The sequence below is a fragment of the Nelumbo nucifera genome, chromosome 7 (assembly GCF_055504915.1).
Source record: "Nelumbo nucifera cultivar China Antique chromosome 7, China Antique-T2T, whole genome shotgun sequence".
NCBI classification, from domain to species: Eukaryota; Viridiplantae; Streptophyta; class Magnoliopsida; order Proteales; family Nelumbonaceae; genus Nelumbo; species Nelumbo nucifera.
Window position 1 is genome coordinate 29,347,534 of NC_142655.1, and position 19,375 is coordinate 29,366,908.

At 40.3% G+C, this 19,375-nt stretch overlaps 2 protein-coding genes across 5 annotated transcripts; both read left to right on the top strand.

Annotated features, from left to right (window-relative positions):
* Nucleotides 1-4,268: 4,268 nt before the first annotated feature.
* LOC104593336 (BTB/POZ and TAZ domain-containing protein 3-like) lies at nt 4,269-12,115 on the top strand. Of its 4 annotated transcripts, none has more exons than XM_088892465.1 (7): nt 4,269-4,538; nt 5,908-5,990; nt 6,066-6,289; nt 7,198-7,328; nt 8,478-8,784; nt 9,243-9,556; nt 11,718-12,115. In XM_088892465.1, exons 2-7 carry the CDS (start codon nt 5,948-5,950, stop codon nt 11,866-11,868), a joined length of 1,170 nt encoding a protein of 389 aa, XP_088748591.1. In that variant the 5' UTR covers nt 4,269-4,538; nt 5,908-5,947; the 3' UTR covers nt 11,869-12,115. The 4 variants fall into 4 exon arrangements, with proteins under 4 accessions (XP_088748591.1, XP_010251393.1, XP_088748590.1 ...); XM_088892466.1 differs by lacking the exon at nt 4,269-4,538 and adding an exon at nt 5,205-5,220; XM_010253091.3 differs by having other exon boundaries at nt 4,270-4,538; nt 5,908-6,289.
* A 5,625-nt stretch (nt 12,116-17,740) lies between these two features.
* Nucleotides 17,741-18,487, top strand: LOC148790322 (uncharacterized). The gene has a single exon (XM_088892259.1). The coding sequence runs from the start codon at nt 17,741-17,743 to the stop codon at nt 18,485-18,487; it is 747 nt and encodes a 248-aa protein (XP_088748385.1).
* Nucleotides 18,488-19,375: the final 888 nt, after the last annotated feature.

Below are 19,375 nucleotides of genomic sequence, written 5' to 3' on the forward strand. Positions count from 1 at the left end.
ATCCCACGTGAATCCGTCACTCAGACCATTAAAGTCGTGAAAGGCGTGAACCTTTTTATAGGACACGCGGGGCTGAGATTCTAACCATTGAAATAGGTGCCATCACCGCCATGCATCAGGCATCTCCTACTTTCTTGTCCTACTCAGTTTACACTCGAATATCCCAACGTGCAGACGACGCAGTCTTTCCCAAGATATCGAACCGGGCCCCCACCTACATCGAGTGATGTAATGGGCTTCCGTTCTTAGGCCCACGTGTCAGTCTATTTCACGCAGATCCCGCCTCCCACAACCGCCCTCCTTCCCTCCTCCATCTCCTTTATCTTTTCGGAATAATAGCAGCCTCCCTACCGTCTGTCATTATCACTCCTTTCTGCGATAGCTAGAATATAATATCCTCCACGTGTCCATGTTTTATTGGCTATATTTATCTCTTATGATATCATGCCGGTCTCGTGGAGGTCCATCCACGATCCACCACCATCCCCACCTAAGCCCATGGGGCCACTCAGATTCGCCCCTCTATTATATAAAATAATAAATATCGTTTCCTCTCCGCACATACCAAAATATCGTTTGGCTTTGGAAGTTTTATAATGTAAATTAAATTTTTTATTCTTCTGGATTCCAATCCAACGGTGTACATTTCGTATTACGTGTCATTCTTGTCAATTCAATCAAGGAAAAATCGTCAAGTGGGAACGAGGACTCTAGGAGTCACACAACGCTGGTCGCTGACACGCACACGGGGGTTCATGTTCCCAATTCTCATTTGTGGCCAGCGTTTTTGTGGTCAGGAGATCCAAACTCAGAAAGAAACGTCCCTTCTCTTTCAACGAGGGCAGTGTTTGGCATTGATGCCATTGCTTCGTAAAGCGGTGATACATCAGCGTTACATTAAAAAATCGGTGCTTCAGAAAATAATAACATATTTAGAATGGTCTTCTAAATTATGCCTTAGAAATTGAAAAGGCATAGTTTGAGAAAATATTGAATTTATCATTTTTTCAATTTAGAATTCATTATTACCGAGGATATAATGTGGCAGGGACATGGACTTCCTATAATAGATATCGGTGCTGAAAACAGATATGGAGCACTGGTGATATGGAGCACTGGTGCCAAACAGAAGGTATTATGGTTATCCCAAATAACATCTTACATGGCAGCAATGTTTTTAAATAAAACAATACATTTTTTGGGGAGAGAATGAATGGTACCCCTAGTGTCCGAATTTATAGGTTTAAAGTACATTTGGGGTAGGTACTAGCTTAGAATTGACACCAATTCATGGATGGGTATAAATGAATAAAGTATGATTTTTGGACATTTTGAATGTTTATAACTGTACGGTGAGAATCAGATTTCTGCATTAGGTGTATCTATATTTTTCATTTTTTTTTCAGAAAACCATACTACCAATCCACATATATACAACACCGTTTTCTCACAGCATCGATGCCAAACATATACGAGATGTGTGCGAACTAGTTTTTCTCAACGTCTATCATGCCATAAACCTCTGCCTCTATGACAAATTCTGATGATGAATCACCATTAGATGGGGTGTCGGTGGGTGAAGGTTGTAGTTGCAGAGGCCCGACACGTAATGAAGAGTTTTTAAGGTCTCTTTTAATGAAGGGCTGGTTACGTGTTCGTTCTTGAGTGCTTAGAAGTTAAAACGTTTTAATGGAAGAAAGAGAGAAAACGCCTGAGTGCAGTGAGTTTGGGAGAAGAGGGTCTCTCTATTCTCTTCCGATTGGTAGCAGTGTGTATAGAAAACGTGTGTGGAAAAATAATCATTTATCAAAAAGGGGGATAAATAAAAAAAGGTTAGGAAAAGAAGATTAAAATAAATTTTGATGCTTCTATTATGCTGTGTTTGGTTTGAAGGAAAAAGTAGGGAAAGAAAAGAAAAGATAAGGAAATCTCTACAAATCTTGTATGTGTTTTCCTACCTTTTCCTTCAAACCAAACATAACAGGTAAATGTAAATGGCATTAGATAGGAATTGTGATCTGCTCCTTCCACACCAATTTTACAGCCACATCCCACCATGTAATGGAAATATTTCCAATAAATAATAATATATAAGTACGAGAGATGCTCCTGATGTAAGGCTGGTATATGTTGTGAGGAGTGCTCTATGAAGAACAGATTCAGACTCCTTAGATGGGTGCATAGCTAGGGATTTTAAAAGAAAAGGCTTTGATGTAACAGTAATCCACATCTGATAAGGATTGCCATGTCAACCAAGTTGAGAACTGACATGTGGCAGAGTGAGAAAGACATGTCTAGGCGGAATAGTTGTGATGTGGTGCCCTTTAAACCTAAGAGAACACCCTACCAAGTGTCCCGAATGTAGTGCGACGTAAGGCAAATGTCAATCACTCCAGGAGTTCAAATCAGCCCCCCACAACGTCCCACAACACATCCCCGCCGTGTATTGGGAACATCTCCCGATGATAATATTCGGAATGATGATATCATCATCAGGAGATGTTCCCCATACAAGGCGGGGGTGTGTTGTGGGACATTGTGGGGGGCTATTCGGTCTCTGACTCCAGACCAACTACCAAGTTAGTGGAATGGTTTTTGAGTGTCCTTGTTTTGCTTCTAGATGTTGATGTGTGTCCCATGAATGAGGAGCACAAGGGCATGCCTCCCAAGGTGAGACTCTCTACACACTCCTACTATATAAAGAACCCTAGCTTTCTCACCACCAACATGCCTCTCACCTTTATTGACTTGAGCATTGAAGTGTTCCTCCCTAGAAATTCACCTCAAGGCCTTTGAGTGCTTGTGCTCATAGGTCATCGAGTTCAATTCAAAATTCGTTGAACTCATCACTTCAAGCCTCTTCAGCTCGCCCAACTTAACTCAAACAATGATCTAGTTGCGAAGGAAATCAAGTAGTAAATTGGCTTGTTCTTGACAACAAAATTGAGGATAAGTCCCTAAACTTGAATAACAATTTCCCATATTGGCTCCCCCACCCCTAATTTCTAGGTACCACTCCATCCTCATCCCTGGTCTCCATTGAGGAGAAAAATGAACCTCTATCTTCCACGATGGAGATGGATCCCCATTGAGGTCTCTTTATATTTTTATGGAAATCTCCACTTTAGTACCCCTGAACTTTAGGGGCAGTGTCAAGTTAGTATTGGAACTTTCAAACATGTCACCGTAATACCTAAACTTTTAAAAAGTGTCAAGTTGGTCACTGTTGTTAATTGACAGTCAATTATCCGTTGAAAATGTCAACACTATCATTCAAAAGAAGACACTGTTCATTATCTTTTACCTTGAGACTGAACCCGTTATCTTCAAAGAAAAAGAGAGAAAAAACATGAAATATGATAGAGAGAAACAATAATTGAAAGCAAATAAATAACTAGACAAGAATGTGTTTCAGATCTAAAGGTAGAAGACACTGACTTAAATTAGTCTAGAATTTCAAACACCTCAACCAGTTCAGTCTCAAGGTAGAAAGAAGACAATGAACAATATATTCTTTTGAAGGGTAGTTTTGACATTTTCAATAAATAATAGACGGTCAATTAAGAGTGACATACTTGAAAGTTCCAATACTAACTTGACACTATCCCCAAAGTTCAAGGTACTGAAGTGGAATTTTTCCATATTTTTAATCAAAAGTTTATTTTAGACAAAAAAATTACTTAAAAGAAAGAAAAATAAAATCATTGATCTAAATTGGTTTAAGCACTTAACTGACATGATCCGGAGGCTTGAGAAAATTGCCATCCCTATTTAAAAAAAAAAAACTGAAACCGGTTTATCCATGACCGGTTCATTAGGACTCGGACCGCTCTACCAACCCAACCCTCTTGTAATTGAATTCGGATTAGATGATGAACGCCTTGGCTGTTCAGCAGGCTATGGAACCAATGATGAGATTCCACACCAGTAATAAATTCATTGGCTCCACTGTGAAAGATGCGGGCCCATGTATTTTATTACTGGCGTATAACCTTATCATCGGTTCCACAGCGTGCTTAACAGCCAAAATGTTCAGCTAAACATGCTCCCATTAATTAGGTTTTTTCTTACAGAATCACGTGGCCAAAGACTATTAGATTGTCGAAGAACACACGCGACTCAGCGGTTATCCAACTGTTGCCACACTTTTATCACCCGAGAAAATGAAATCTCTCGAGAAGAAAACTCAACTAATAACTGTCAAAATCTCACCTGATTTCAACGTAATCTCTCTCTCCTTCGTCGTCCTTCAATAAATGTTTGGACGGATTCGTGCCTGCTTTTCCCACCAGTTTTCCGAATTTCCGCCACACGTCTGACACCTCTCTCTCCCTCCCTCTCACAGTCTCACCTCCCTCTCTATCTCTCTCGTCATATCTTTAATATGAAATCTTTCTCTGAAGTATCTTAATCTCATGCCAAGGTCGTTGTTAATTCCATCATTCCATGCATGTGTTAATCTGCACATCTTCTGAGGTCATAGAAGATGATGGAGTCATGGTGGTTGGTGAATCACACGATAAGGTCGATTGATCGAAGTAAGCTCGCTTTTTCGACTAATCTTACTTCCGTTTTATTGGGTTGTTGTGAATGTCGTGTAGATTTAAGTTCCATAGCGAGAGGTTAGTTGATGAGGTCAATTCTTTTGGTTTTCATATTAGTGTTTACTCACAAAATTTGTACGGATTTTGAATTTTGCATTTGTTTTTGTTAAAATTGTGTGGTTTCGGAGCAGTTTTTCATTGTTCCACAGTGAGATTCCTGTCAAAGATTGAGCAAATCTCCTTTTTGTTTGTTTTCTTGGAGGATTTGCAGGTTTTGGCTCAAGCCGTGCTGGTTTAACTGAAATTCCCTTGAAATTTCTTTTGCTTTTGTTTTCACATTTTCGAGTTAAATATACGGTGGGAGATACTGTTATTAGAAAATTAAGTGATCGTGGAGAGGTCGAGTCTGACGAGATTCCTCCAGTCTTCAACTTGTTGCTTTTTTTTATCTGAAAGATTCGAGGTTTCAGAGGTTCTTAGAACCTCATCCGTTTCTGTTGAAATTGAGTCAGATTTAAACAATAAACAAATGTTCTGTTTGCAGCCTTGCTTACTGTTGTTAATGGCATGGGTTAGTTCTATATCATGTATTACATGCGAAAGGTTGGGAGAATCGTTCTGAAAAGTTGGAATATTTAAAGAAAGAAACGTCGGATCATTCCATTTGTTGTTGGAGGTATTCCATGTGAAATGTTCGACGGGATGCAACTCTGGCGTCTAGATTTAATTTTTTAATCTTCTTCACCACGTCTAGCATTTTTTTTTTTTTTTCTCAAAGCCTGTTTCTTTTAGAGTAAGTCCCTGTAAAGCTTGATATCTTGTAATGAAGGTGAAACTTTCTGGAGTTAATTCCTTGGAAAGTTTAGTACTTTCCTTGTATTGATTTGCAGATTTTAGATTTAATCATATTCCTTCATTTATTATCCACCTGTTACTTGTATGCAGACATTCTGGGTTTATACTTCTTTGTGAAGAAATTTTCTTTATGTTGTAAAGGCAGGAATCCTAGTGTTCATACCACAAGCTAAGCTAGCTATAAATCTTTGAATTGTGGGCAACTTGGCAAGGCATCAAAAGAATTTTCTTGTTTTGATCCTCTTCCTATTTGAACCTGTTGGCTTTGTTTTATGCTTTGATCTTGCTTTAAATTCCTATGGGACCATATGTATTGGCTAAAGTTGGAAATTATTTCCTTCTGGGATAATCTAGGGTTCTCTCAAATCTATTAGTCTATATTCTTTTATATATTTTGCAATCGTGAATTTCCTTGTTTGTAACAATTTGGTGGAGTCAAAAAAGTGCTGCGTTTTATGGGAGGCTTTTTAAGCTAATTTCTGTTTCCTTCTTTTCTTTCTGTATTCAGGAACAACTGAATATTGATTTGGTATAAGCTTCTATAATTGATGGCACAGACAGATTTTGATTCTTCCTGGGCAACCACAACCGGTGAGTTCTTCAAGGATTCATTCATTCTACAGGGTCAAGAAGGAAATCCAGCTGACATTTTACCTGTGCTGGAAGTTTCCACATCATCATTATGCCAAAAGAGTAACATCCCAAAGCCACCTCCATTCCCTCGTGCAAGTTTTGGCAGAGTCAACTTCCCCAAAAGGGTCAAAGGTTGCAGTTATGTTTCAAAGGAAACTAAAGATATGTGGGAAAATCTCTTTAAGGAAGCATATGGAGCAGATGTCCATGTTCTGACTGAGGTCAAGGCCATAATTCCTGCTCATTCAAATGTTCTGGTGAGTTAACTGAGTTCTTGTGGTTTCTGGTAAATTTATCTTATCCTAGTTTTCATCCTAGATAATTGTTTCTCTAGTGTTAGCTTGGATTTTAACTGAAAAACTCACTAGCAAGTATGGGAATTGCTCATGCAATTGACTGACCTTTGTTTCTTTGGAATGGTGATGGTGATGGATTTTGAGAGTATATGATGTAACTTTCCCTTGGAAGGATTGATTTTTGTTGACAAGGGGGAAAAGAAAAGATGCATTATCATCAACTGTGATAGTCAAGTTATATTATTTTGAGGCTTTTTCGTTCTGAATTCAGATCAGTTGAGTTGCCATGAAATTCATGGACTTGCATGAACAACTGACTGGGTTGATGATCACATTTTTGGCTTTTATTTCACCTGCATTTTTTTTGACGTCCTTTCACCTGCATATTGAACTTTGAAATTGCTCCCTGCTTAAACAAATTGGGGAATCTTATAAAGATCCTCCGTGCAAACAAATATATTTTCAGAAGAGTTCTCAACCAGCAAATCTGATTGACATTAGCTTCTGTGTTACATGGGCACATCTGAAAAATATGGACTTGATTTAGGTGTAAATAGGGATGTAAAAGATCCAATGGTATTGATTAAGTTGTGAGCCTCTGCTATGGCTTTTTCTTGCTTCAGCTACATCATGTGGTTTTGCCCCATAACCTCCTCTAATTCCCATACTCGGTGCAATTTACATATGCTCTATCTTTCCTCATGTTCTGCCCTGGTTCATAGCAACAAAATTCAGATGAAATTTGAATCATTATAGCTTCTCAGAATCTTATTATGGTGTTCTGAACATGAATAAAAAGGGATACTATAGAAACAGGAATTTATGAATACAAAAACAACTTTTAATTATGCTATTTTTTCTTTGGGTAGGGTATGGCATCACCAGTTCTGAGAAACCTTTTGCAGCAAGCTAAAGTTAAGGATGGTGTTCAATATATCAAGATTCCAGGGGTACCTTCTGAAGCTGTTTATGCATTTATCCGCTTTCTGTACTCCTCCTGGTACACCTAAGTTCCATATCCTCTCATCATCTAAATGAATATGTTCTTGATGCTCATGCATAATAGAAACTAATCTAATATCTTTAAGAGCTTTTCCTTCCATTGTCATTACTAACATATTCTTGTTAATTTTAGTTTATATTCTTGATAATGCAGTGGACTTTAAGTCCCTCACCTACAATAGTCTTTAATCTTTAAAATATAAAAAATAAAAAACTGTTATTCCCATCTTTCATCCATAAAGACCAACTAAATGATCAGGTACTCCTTAAATTTAGCATTAAAGGCAAGAGTTTATAGGAGTTGAGATGGATGAAAATATGAAAGTTGAATTTATTCTTGATCTTCCATGCTAGTGTAAAACCTAGGTTCTAATAATCCATGCTTTTAGAGTTTCTAGACAATCTAAATTTTTGGGTTGTATATACATTCTGTCTTAATTTAGACTTCATATGTGCATCTCAATGCTGTTCATCTGCAAGTATAAACTTACATTTACAACTTTGACATTAGGGTTGCAAATATGGTAACTGATTTGAAAATTTTCTATTTTCCACTGATTTTGGCCTTGCCCCTTCAAAATGAAAGAAAACTCAAGCCATGCCTGCCAAAGTTGCACATTTAATTTAACATATATTTGCAGTTTAAGAATCAGGATTCACTATATTCCATCCCTAGTACTATCACTAAGGCTACACCTAACATAGAAGGGAGTAGATCCAACAGACAGTCCAGTTGGGGTCATTAATATAAGCATAATTAGCCTAACTGCCTTCTTTACATGGATATTAGTTCTTAAAAAGCTTGAGATATGAATGAATGTCTTTAAGTATAGATAAATAAGGTGGTATGCAAATAAAGTTTTGATTGTTACCGACCAAAAGTAATAATCCTCTTACCTTTTTCTGTCATTTAAAACATCAGATTTCACCTTAGTATCAACTTTCGACTTCCCAGTCAACATAGCTTAGGGAAATTAACTTAGTGCATAATGTATGCAGTCCATTTTACATGAAATCATTGAAATCTGAGTATAAATCATTCTTTAAGAGTTAACTACATGTCCTTTTATTTAGATGATTTTTTTATCGTCAACCATATTCTTAACTCAAGTTCCTTAAGTTTTCTTGTATTTGATTTCCCACACAGCTATGAGCAGGAGGAGATGAAGAAGTTTGTTCTCCACTTGCTGGTTTTATCTCACTCCTTCTCACTTCCATCACTGAAAAGAGTTTGCATAAATCTATTGGAGCAGGCATGGCTAACCACAGAAAATGCAATTGATGTGCTTCAATTAGCAAGGAAATGTGATGCACCCCGACTTTCCCTCATTTGTGTTCGTCTAATTGTGAAGAACTTTAAGACCATTTCTGCAACTGAAGGATGGAAAGTGATGAAGCGAACTGATCCTGCACTTGAGCAGGAACTTCTTGAAGCAGTTGTTGAGGCAGATTCTGTAAGTCAGATGTCATTATTTGTCCAGTCTCCACAGAAATTTCTGTAGCTTCTGTTATCATGTTTCAGGGGCACACCCTTCTCAGACTAATCTAAGTCATTTAAGTGATTAGAAACATAATATAACATTATGGAAATTCCTTCTTAACGCATGGCTAGCAAGAGGATTCATATACTTGGTTGGGACCATAAAATGGGAATTTCCTGTGCACACTCATCGCTAAAATTTTCTGCCTATAGAACTAAGCTTAGGAATTTCAGTGACTATCTTCTTCATCATTTGTTCATTTAATCTTTATTTTCTGTTCTTAATTTGGATTTGCAGAAACTACACCTTCCTAAAATCAAAATTCACTCAGTCTTGATCTTGCATTTGCACTTCAGCTTGCTAAAATCAAAGATCTTCATTGTTCTTCTACGACCTTTTGTTGGTTCTTATTTCACTCATTTTTGGTACAGAAAAAACAGGAGAGGTTGAAGAAGATAGAAGAGAAGAAGATGTACCTGCAACTGAATCAAGCCATGGAGGCACTTCTGCACATATGCAAAGATGGATGTAGGACTATTGGGCCCCGTGACAAGGTCCTGAAAGGAAGCCAAGTAGCCTGTGGATTTCCAGCTTGCAAGGGGGTTGAGACATTGGTCCGGCACTTCTCCAGTTGCAAGATTCGTGTGCCTGGTGGATGCATTCACTGCAAGCGCATGTGGCAGCTTCTTGAACTGCATTCTCGAATATGCAATCAACCAGATTTTTGCAAGGTTCCTCTTTGTAGGTAAGCAAGCAACTCCTCTGGGGCATTTTAACATTTCCATTGTAGAATATGTGAAAAGAAGTCAAGTTCACAAAAATAACAAAAAATAATCAACTTTAAAGAGAAGTAAAGAGTTGATGGTTGTTCATTTTGACCATTGCTCACCGTTGCAACTGTTTTTTAGCCAGTCACACCTATAGAGTACAGATAGTGGTTGCCATAACAACGGGCTCCATTTTCAACTCTTCATTACTGTGTTTTACATTCTATTATTAAGTGCCTTGCTACCATTTACAATAAGTTATTTTTCTATCCTTCACCTTGTGTTTTAGCCCATCCTATTTCATAAATTATTAGGTAGTTCTCTGTTCATGGATGGTATTTTTCCTTGTTGTAACTTGTAAGAACATAACTCCTGATGAAGGCAGAAGACAAACTAGTCATGAAACTCGCAAGACATATATGGGTTAGTTCTCTCTCTCTCTCTCTCTCCCACTCTATATATATGAGTGAGAGAGAGTTATCTAGAATTTGGTTTACTAAACTTCCTTATGCTAGAGGGATCCTATTAGATACATGGGATAAAAATGGGCCATTGCCCAGTGATTTTCCCTCCCATCTGGGGTCTTGGGAAGGGTAGACAAGATATGGACCTCATCTAACCCAACCCTTGGCATTTTTTTACACAAAATCATAACTTTCAGGTTGGAACCTATTTTATCATGCTTGTACCTAGAAGTTGATGCATAGATATATGATTGAATTGGTTGGCTAAAAATATCCATGGAAGGATTAGCAGATTCACTTATAAGGTGAAGATTACAAGGACCCCCATTATTCAATATGTTACAATGCATATGTTGGTTGCAACAGAAAATTAACTAATATTACAAACACAATATGAGAAGTCCTTATAGCACTTGGAGTTTGAATGGGGAATAAATAATTTAGGGAAAATTCCTGATCAGTACCCTGTACTTTGGCTCGAGTGACAATTTGGTTCCTGAACTTTAAAATGCAACAATCCAGTACCCCAACTTTCAAAATGTAGCAATCCAGGACCCGAACTTTCAAAATGTGACAATCCAATACCTGCCGTTAATCAGTCTGTTAATCAGCCGTTAAGTGACATTTGAAAAGTCAAAAATGCCCTTTGAATGCCATCTAATTCTCTTTACCAACCATCCAAAGGTTGACAAAAAAACTGAACAGTCTCAAATCCTAGCCTCTTCTATTAAAAAAGTCGGTGACTGTTTAGAAGAATCTAGAATTTGGGACTGTTCATTTTATTGTCAATGTTTGGATGGCTGATGAAGAGAATTAGATGACATTCTTAGGGCATTTTTGACTTTTCAAATGTCACTTAACGGCTCATTAACGGACTGGTTAATTGCAGGTACTGGATTGTCACATTTTGAAAGTTTGGGTACTGAATTGTCGCATTTTAAAGTTTGGGGATCAAATTGTCCCTTGAGCCAAAGCACAGGGTACTGATCAGGAATTTTCCCAATAATTTATTATGGCTTTAATTTGGAAGAAATTAATTTCATATTAAGTTATCTAACTTTGGTTATTAACAGTGGTAATATTTTCTTACGTAAGCCACAAGATGTGGTTCTAAATCACTGTTATGTGTTCTTAGCTGTTAATATGGTCCTTGTCAAAACCTTGAAGTAAGAGAAAGTTCATTTAACAAAAGTTGCCCCCAGGCCCCCCCACTAAGTTGTTATTTATAGATGAAACTTGGATTTTCCTACACCTTGGAAGCTAGCTCTGCTGTAACCCATCTGTGTGGCAGAAATCTATACTCATCAATTTCACCCATTAAAAAAGAATCGCATACTCAAATGTGACAAAAAAATTGCATGTTAGGATAGTGATTGCATCATCTAGCAAAGGCTTGGCCTATTCCATGGTTTGACTCCTACATGAAGTTTCGGATAATGAGAATGCTCTGAGTCGGTTCATTTTTGACCTTTGATATATTTTTTTTCTTAACTTTTAAGGCACACGGTATGCAGTTTTTCAATAGTCTTATGTTTCTGATGTAAATACCCTTTGTACAGTCCCTAGTGTACAGGGGCATCTCTTTATGCCTGTGAGTTTCCTTAATACAAATTCGTTACTCTACAGTTTTAAAAAACAAAATGTGGTGGTCACTGTTAATGCTCATTTCTTTCAGGCATTTCAAAGAAAAGATGCAGCACCAGAGCAAAAATGACGAGGCAAAGTGGAACCTATTGGTCAGCAAGGTGAAAGCAGCAAAAACCATGTCGAAGCCCTCATTGACTGGTCGGCCGGGGTTTTTGCAACCCAACCCATTTAGGCTTTAGACAGTCCATGTATATACAGAGACTGGATCCTGCATCTTGGAATTTCGCCATCAGTACCCAAAAAGCTGTATTATGCCAGTGACAGAAGGTGCTGCTGTTGAACTCACTTAAATTGATGATAGTAAATAGAATTAGTTTTCATAGAAATAAAACCCAAATGGAGGTATTGGGCTAGAACTTACTGAGCTACTCACAAACCATGTAACCACTAGCTTAAAGAGATAAGAAATGCCCAAATGGCATCACATATTGCAGGAGTTTTGAAGGTCTCAAACATCATTTGGGTCTTCTCCTTACGATTATCATTGGATTCAATGCCCCCCAGGAATTCCAATTTTATATCAAAATGATTTAGACTGTAGGATCCTGGAGGGCTGAAAGGCAACGGCGGTCTGAGAGCTCTGAAGATCTGAGCATTGGCTCGGGAGAGGTTCTTCAGGTGAGTCCCCACTCTAGTCTTTTTTTAATCTTCCCCCGCCCCTCCCCCGAGGATCCTTCAGAATTTTCTGTTTGTTAGGCAGTTATGCCAGATCAGCACAAGTTAGCAAGTTGCTTTTGTCAGATGATTATTACCAATGGCAGATGGTTAAACAAGTGATCTAGTTGTTATGCCAACTCAGCATTAGGGGAATTCATAAAGTACATGTGGCATCTTTGCTACTTCACCCCTGATTTCTTTTATGCCACCCAAATCATTTTTGGTTTGAATATAAGAACAAGTTATAAGAGCCCCTGCGATGCACAGGCTGGTGTTAAAAAGAATGATCATGTTTTATGGGGGAGTGATTACAGGTTTCCTAATAAAAAGGAAACTGAATTGGTTTGGTTGTGAGTAGCCCATGTTTTTTTATTTTTTATTTTTAAATAAAAAACCACAAAATTTTAATGAGGGTAAGGAAACAAGAGGGAATAGGCTGATGTGATAGTCGGTCTAAGTCCAACCCATGCATTTATTTTTAGGTTGGATGGGCTTTGTTAACTTTTTATTTTTAATCTTAAGTAAATCTAAATAATTAGCCTTATTTTTAGTAATTTTATTTTCATATTTAAATGGAACTTATTTATGATAATAAAGATAATTTAAATTTATGTAAGTTATATTTGGTTATAATTACTATAAATACTATTAAGGCCCCGTTTGGTTCATGGGAATAGAGGTCTGGAATCGGAATCAGAATCGGTTATTCCGATTCCAACTGTTTGGTTGGATGGAATCGGAATCCCATTTCCATTCCTACTGGGATGGCACTCCCCCATTTGAGGGAATGGTCATTCCCTGCCCCTCCCATGGAAATGAAATTTCATTCTTGCTGATTCTAATTCTTATTCTCATTCCTGTCTGAACTAAACATATTATGGGAATAAACCATTCCGATTCTGATTCCCAAGGATTTTAATTCCAATTTCAATTCCGAGTAAACCAAATGGGCCCTAATATTATAATATTATTAACACCCATGTAGGACATCATTTAACTTGCATCTAAGTATATATGATTCATTGCATGTATGCCAACTTTCCAATAAATGAGACTATAAATACTCTGAACTCATTAAAGCCAAAGAGCCACAAAAGTCACACAAAGAGAGCTTATGTAGCTTTAGCCCCAAACCCTACTGGGCCATCATGGTATAGGCTCGTAAACGGATCGGATTTTGTAAAATCTGAATCCGGTTGAATTACTGCAAACTTGCATCCGAATCTGATCGGATTTGAAGAGTTTGGATTCAAATTTAATCCAATTACACTTTTAATTTTTTAAAATATAAAAAAAAAACTTTTATATATAATTAATTAATGTAAATTTAACATTATATGTGATCAAACCTGTATTTTATAAAATAAACAAATAAAATCCTGGTATAATCCACGATACAGAGTAGCAATAGAGAAGAAGAATAAAAGAATCAAATTATGACTACTTCGATTGGCAATAGAGAAGAGTGGCAAAGACAGTTCTAGTCGAGAGATCCACCTACCACCCAAATATGACTACTTCGATTCATAAAAGAATCAAATTATATAAATGCCCTTAATTATGTGATTTATGATAGAAATAATAAGAACCATAAACATAAGAAGAAAAAAGACCAAAAAAGACCCTGTACAACACTAAAATTTAACGCTCCCCCTCAAGTTGGAGCGTATATATCATAAAGCTCTAATTTGTTAAAGAAATACTTCATACGTGCACCGTTTAAGCCTTTAGTGAAGAGGTTGGCTAGTTGATCTTCAAACTTCACAAATGAGATAATGATTTCTCCACTAACCACCTCTCTTACAAAGTGGCAATCTATTTCTATGTATTTAGTTCTTTCATGATATACAAGATTAGAGGAAATATGAATGGTTGTTTGGTTGTCACAAAACAACTTAATGGGAGTTGTTACCGGCATTCCCATTTCTTGTACCAATTGTTTTAGCCACACCAATCCGTACGTAGTATGGGCCATAGCTTTGTACTTGGCCTCAACACTAATTCAAGCCACCACATTGTAATTAACCTTATCCAATTAACATCTATATATCCTTTCAAGGAAAGTTCTCTCCCTTTCTTATACACCAATTCACACGTAATGTGAGTCATGACTCTGTACTAAGCCTTAGCGCTACTTCGAGTCGCCACATTTTGTTTCTTACTCTTCCAAGTAACCAAATTCCCTACCAAGAATGTGCAATAACCAATTGTTGATTTCCCATTTATAACTGATCTTGCCCAATTAGCATCTGTATATCCCTCCAAGGAAATTTCTCTCCCTTTCTTATACAACAACCCTTGACCTAGAGAATCTCAAGTAGCATAGTACTCTAATAATACCTTCCCAATGGGTTGTCCTTGGGTTCTGCATAAACTAGCTCAACAACCCAACACTTAAGGAAATTTGTAGCCTTGTGATGGCTAAATAAATCAGCTTCCCAACTATTCTCTTGTATCGTCTGGTATCATCTAGGGGCTCTCCCTCAATATCAGACATCTTGACATTTGGATCCATAATATCCACTGTTTTTTCCCTTAATAGACTAGTTTTCTTCCAACAGGTGAAGCACATACTTTCTTTGTGAGAGAAATTCCCCACTTTGACCTTGCTTATGCCGAGAAAATGCCTTAAGTGCCCCATCCTTAGTTTGGAACTAGTTTTTTAGGAACTGTTTGAGCTCTTTGATGCCATATTCATCACTCCTTATAATAATGTCATCTACATAGACTGTCAACACAATCTTGCTAGAGGTAGTAGCTCTACTAAACATTGAGTGATTAACCCTACGTTGTGTTCACTTAAACTGCTTTATCACACTACTAAATCTCCCAAACCAAGCCCTTGGAGATTGTTTCAACCCATAGATTTCTTTCTTTAGTTGACACACCTTCCCTTCCTTCCCCTAAGACAACAGCCAATCAAAATATGCAACTAGGAAAATAACCACATAGACTAAACCCATTTTACCTATGGGTGAAAATGTATCAATATAATCAACTCCATAGGTTTGTGTATATCCTTTGGCTACTAAATATGCTGTATATCTTTTTCACACTACCATTTGCACAATGCTTAACTATATAAGCCCACCAATAGCCAATTGCTTTCTTCCCAGGAGAAAGAGAAATAATGTCCCAAGTGTGATAAATTAAAGAGCATGAAATTCATCGTACATCGCCTACTTCCATTCTAAAGAGAGGATAACATCATGAAGAAACTTAGAAACTGATGTGGGCTAGCCAGGCCCAACCCATTACGAGATGGGAGGCCCAACCCATGCCTGACAACGCCAACCACAGCAAGGGGGAAGCCCTACTACCTTTGTATGGAGCCAACCACGGGGCGGTCAGACGTAACCGCCAGGGCCTGCCGCTTGACCTCGTACGACCCTCATATGGTGTGTTCATCTTCACCTACCTCTAGCCCACTCAAGTAAAAATAAGAGGCAACTCTCCCTTGACAGGGGGACTAGAACCCTGGATTCTGACATAGCTCTCTCATTTACTTTCCGCACCAACCTTGCTTCCTTAGCATTTACTCCTGGGGACCCGGTGCATCCGAGGACTATCACCAAGACCTCGTCTGCACCTCCTCCTACCTTACACCCCGTACTAACTTGAGCATCGGAGCCTCCAACTCGAGTCTCCACCCGAGGCCTCTAACACTTCTTGTTTTGCAGTACCTCGGATCTCCAGGAACCTCGCCACTGAGACTACGACCTACAGTCCTCGGCTTCTACGGTACATGGGAAGGAACACCTCGCCTTGGCCTACAGTCTTCGGCCTTGGCTTACCTCTTCTAAGACCTCAAATCCTTCGGCCTACCTTCGGAACTTGGAGAGCGAATTTACCATGTTTCCCCCGGCTAATTCGTGCGGCAACAATTGGTGCCGTCTATGGGAAGCATTGCTAAGACGACCCCCTTTTAAGGATAAAAATACTTTTATTTCAAGCCCTCCTAAGCTCGAAAACCATGGTGTGGAGAACTAGGAATAATAAGAACCTACTCACCTATGACCAGTTTCAGGCTGTCCTCGATCGTTTGGACCGCCTTACTCAACGCATGGAAGAAATTTGCCCCCAAGCAGGAGGTCCCTCTCGAGGCGACCGCCCCACTGGGGTGTTAGAGGATCAAGGCCGACGCGAACACATCGAACCCCCAGCCCTCGGCCAGGGCAACAACTTGCTGGCCGAGCCATCGGAGTCGGGCAATAACCACCCCCAAATTCACCACAAAGGAATATCCGTCCTCCCAGCCAAAGGGAAGAAGTGCCCGCTCAATCCGAAGACAGTCACCAGCCTTCGAAGCAGCACCACCGCCGCCAGAGGGAGGTCCCCAGGGACGATGATGGGCATTTTGGCCGCCCGAAGTTCGCTCCCGAGGCGAGAGCCAACGTCGCACCAACTAGGATGTTCTGAATGATCGTCGCGCCTGCAAAGGAGCACACGACATGGCCTCGGAGTACTTGGGAATATCCGAGCTGACACCCACCGAGTCTATGAAGACAAAAGCGGGGCCCACGTCCTTGCTGATCCAGGGCTTTCCGAGTTGCGAGCCGAGATTGGGGCCGTCAAGGGTGAGCTTCGCCAAGTTAAGGAGAGCCGAGCCGACGCCTCAACTAGCCATGGTAACTCCACTGGCCACATGGTCGCATTCACTACGGAAATCATTTCGGAGCCTCTCCCCCACACTTCAAGCCTCCTACTTTGGAGATGTACAATGGCTCCTCGGACCTTGACAACCACCTGGAGAGTTTTCAAGTGCTCATGATACTCTACGGGTATTCCGACGCCTTGACGTGCCAAACTTTCCAGGCCACCTTCAAGGGAGCAGCGCGTCGCTAGTTCTCCAGCCTCCCCATGAGGTCAATTAGTTTTTGGGAGCAGTTCACCAATATGTTTCTCACTCGCTTCATTAGCAGCAGGTGATGCCAAAGGAGCGTTGTCTCGCTCATGTCCATTAAACAGAAGACGGGCGAAATTTTGTGGTCTTACATCTACCGCTTTAAAAAAGAAAAGCTCGAGGTTAGGGACCTCGACCCCATGGTATCAATGTACGCCGCCATCAATGGACTCCGAGATGGCTCCGCCCTCAAGTGTTTGGTCGCTAAGACCCCGCCAAAGACGAAGCTAGAATTCCTAAAAAAGGCCCAAAAGTACATTGTGGCCGAGGAGGCTTCTATCGGGGACCACCAGGAGAAGGAAACCGAATGCAACAGTGGGCCCTCCAGAAAGAAAAGGAAGAACGAAGATCATCACACTGATGGGGGCAAAGATAACAGGAAGTCGTTGGCCTCAGCCACATCCTACCACCAATATATGCCACTCAACTCCTCCCGGACCCAAATCCTGATACAAATAGGCGAGGAGAAGTTCGTGAAGTGACTAGAAAAGATGAAGAGAAACCCCAAGAGGGGGAACCCTAAAAAGTACAACAAGTTTCATCGCGGCGTAGGCCACGACACCGAGGACTGCTACAAGTTAAAGAATGAGATAAAGTCCCTCATCCGCCGCAGACACTTGAAACAGTACGTCGGAGGTGAAGCCGGTGCTTCGTCCTCCCAACAGCAGCAACAACAGCAACACCAACAGGTTGTCGGAGTCATCGACGTCATTGTCGGGGGCTCGGCCTCAGGCAGAGCCTCGGCTTCGGACCGCAAGGCCTATACCAGGCAGTTGAGCATCCGAGGGCCAGCCCCCAAGAGGATTATAGTCCCCCATGATGATGCATTGGTAATTTTGGCCATAGTGGCAAACTTCCTAGTCAAGAGGATTTTTGTCGATAGTGGCTCCTCGATAGATATCATTTTCTATGAAGCTTTTGAAAAGATGAAGATAGAGCCAGAGCGCCTTCAGCCTGCCGACGTCCCACTTGTCATCTTCTCCAGCAATGTTGTTAGGCCGGAAGGAAAGATCATCCTACTAATCACGATAGGAACCGAGCATCGACAGGTGACAAGGATGACGGAGTTCCTCGTCGTGAGGATTGGCTCCCCATACAATGCAATCATGGGGAGATTGACCCTTCACGCATTGCGAGCCGCCATGTCCTCTACCACATCGCCCTCAAATTCCCAACCAAGCATGGCGTCGAAGTCGTTCGAGGGGATCAGTATGTCGCCCACTAGTGCTATGTGGTGACGCTGAAAGGCAAGAACAAAGAAGCCTTGACCTCAGGGAGGAGCCGGCGAGACGAGGACCTCGTCTCGGTTCCCTTGGATGAGGACGAGCCCGAGAAGACTATCCGTGTCGGGTCCAACCTTCCTCCATAGAGCCTATCTGAACTGGTAAGTTTCCTCAAAACTAACGCCGACATCTTTGCTTGGTCCATCGCTGACATGCCTAGAGTTGACCCTTCGGTCATTACTCACAGGCTGAGCGTGGACCTGAGCTCTAGGCCGATTCGGCAGAAGAATAGAAACTTTGCACCGGAGCGATGGAAGGCCATAGGAGAGGAGGTTGACAAGCCGCTCAATGCCAGATTCATCTGAGAGGTATACTATCCTAACTGGCTGTCGAATGTGGTTTTGGTTAAGAAAGCTAATGGGAAATGGAAAATCTGTATTGACTTCACAGACCTTAACCGAGCCTGTCCCAATGATAGTTTTCCCTTGCTAAGAATAGACCACCTTGTCGACGTCACTGTAGGATATGAACTGCTTAGCTTTATGGACGCCTTCTCTGGATACAATTAGATAAAGATGTACCTCGAAGACGAAGAGAAGACTTCATTCATCACCAAACATGGCACATAATGCTACAAGGTGATGCCCTTTGGGCTTAAAAATGAAGGAGCTACCTACTAGCGTCTTGTTAACAAAGTGTTCAAGGATCAGATGGAGAGGAACGTTGAGGCCTATATAGATGATATGGTGGTGAAGAGCATGAAAGTCGAGGCCCACACCTCGGACCTGGCCGAGACCTTCGACACTTTGCGAAAGTTTAATATGAAGTTGAACCCCAACAAGTCTGCCTTCGGCGTAACTTCAGGCAAGTTTTTAGGCTTCATCGTCACTCAACGAGGTATCA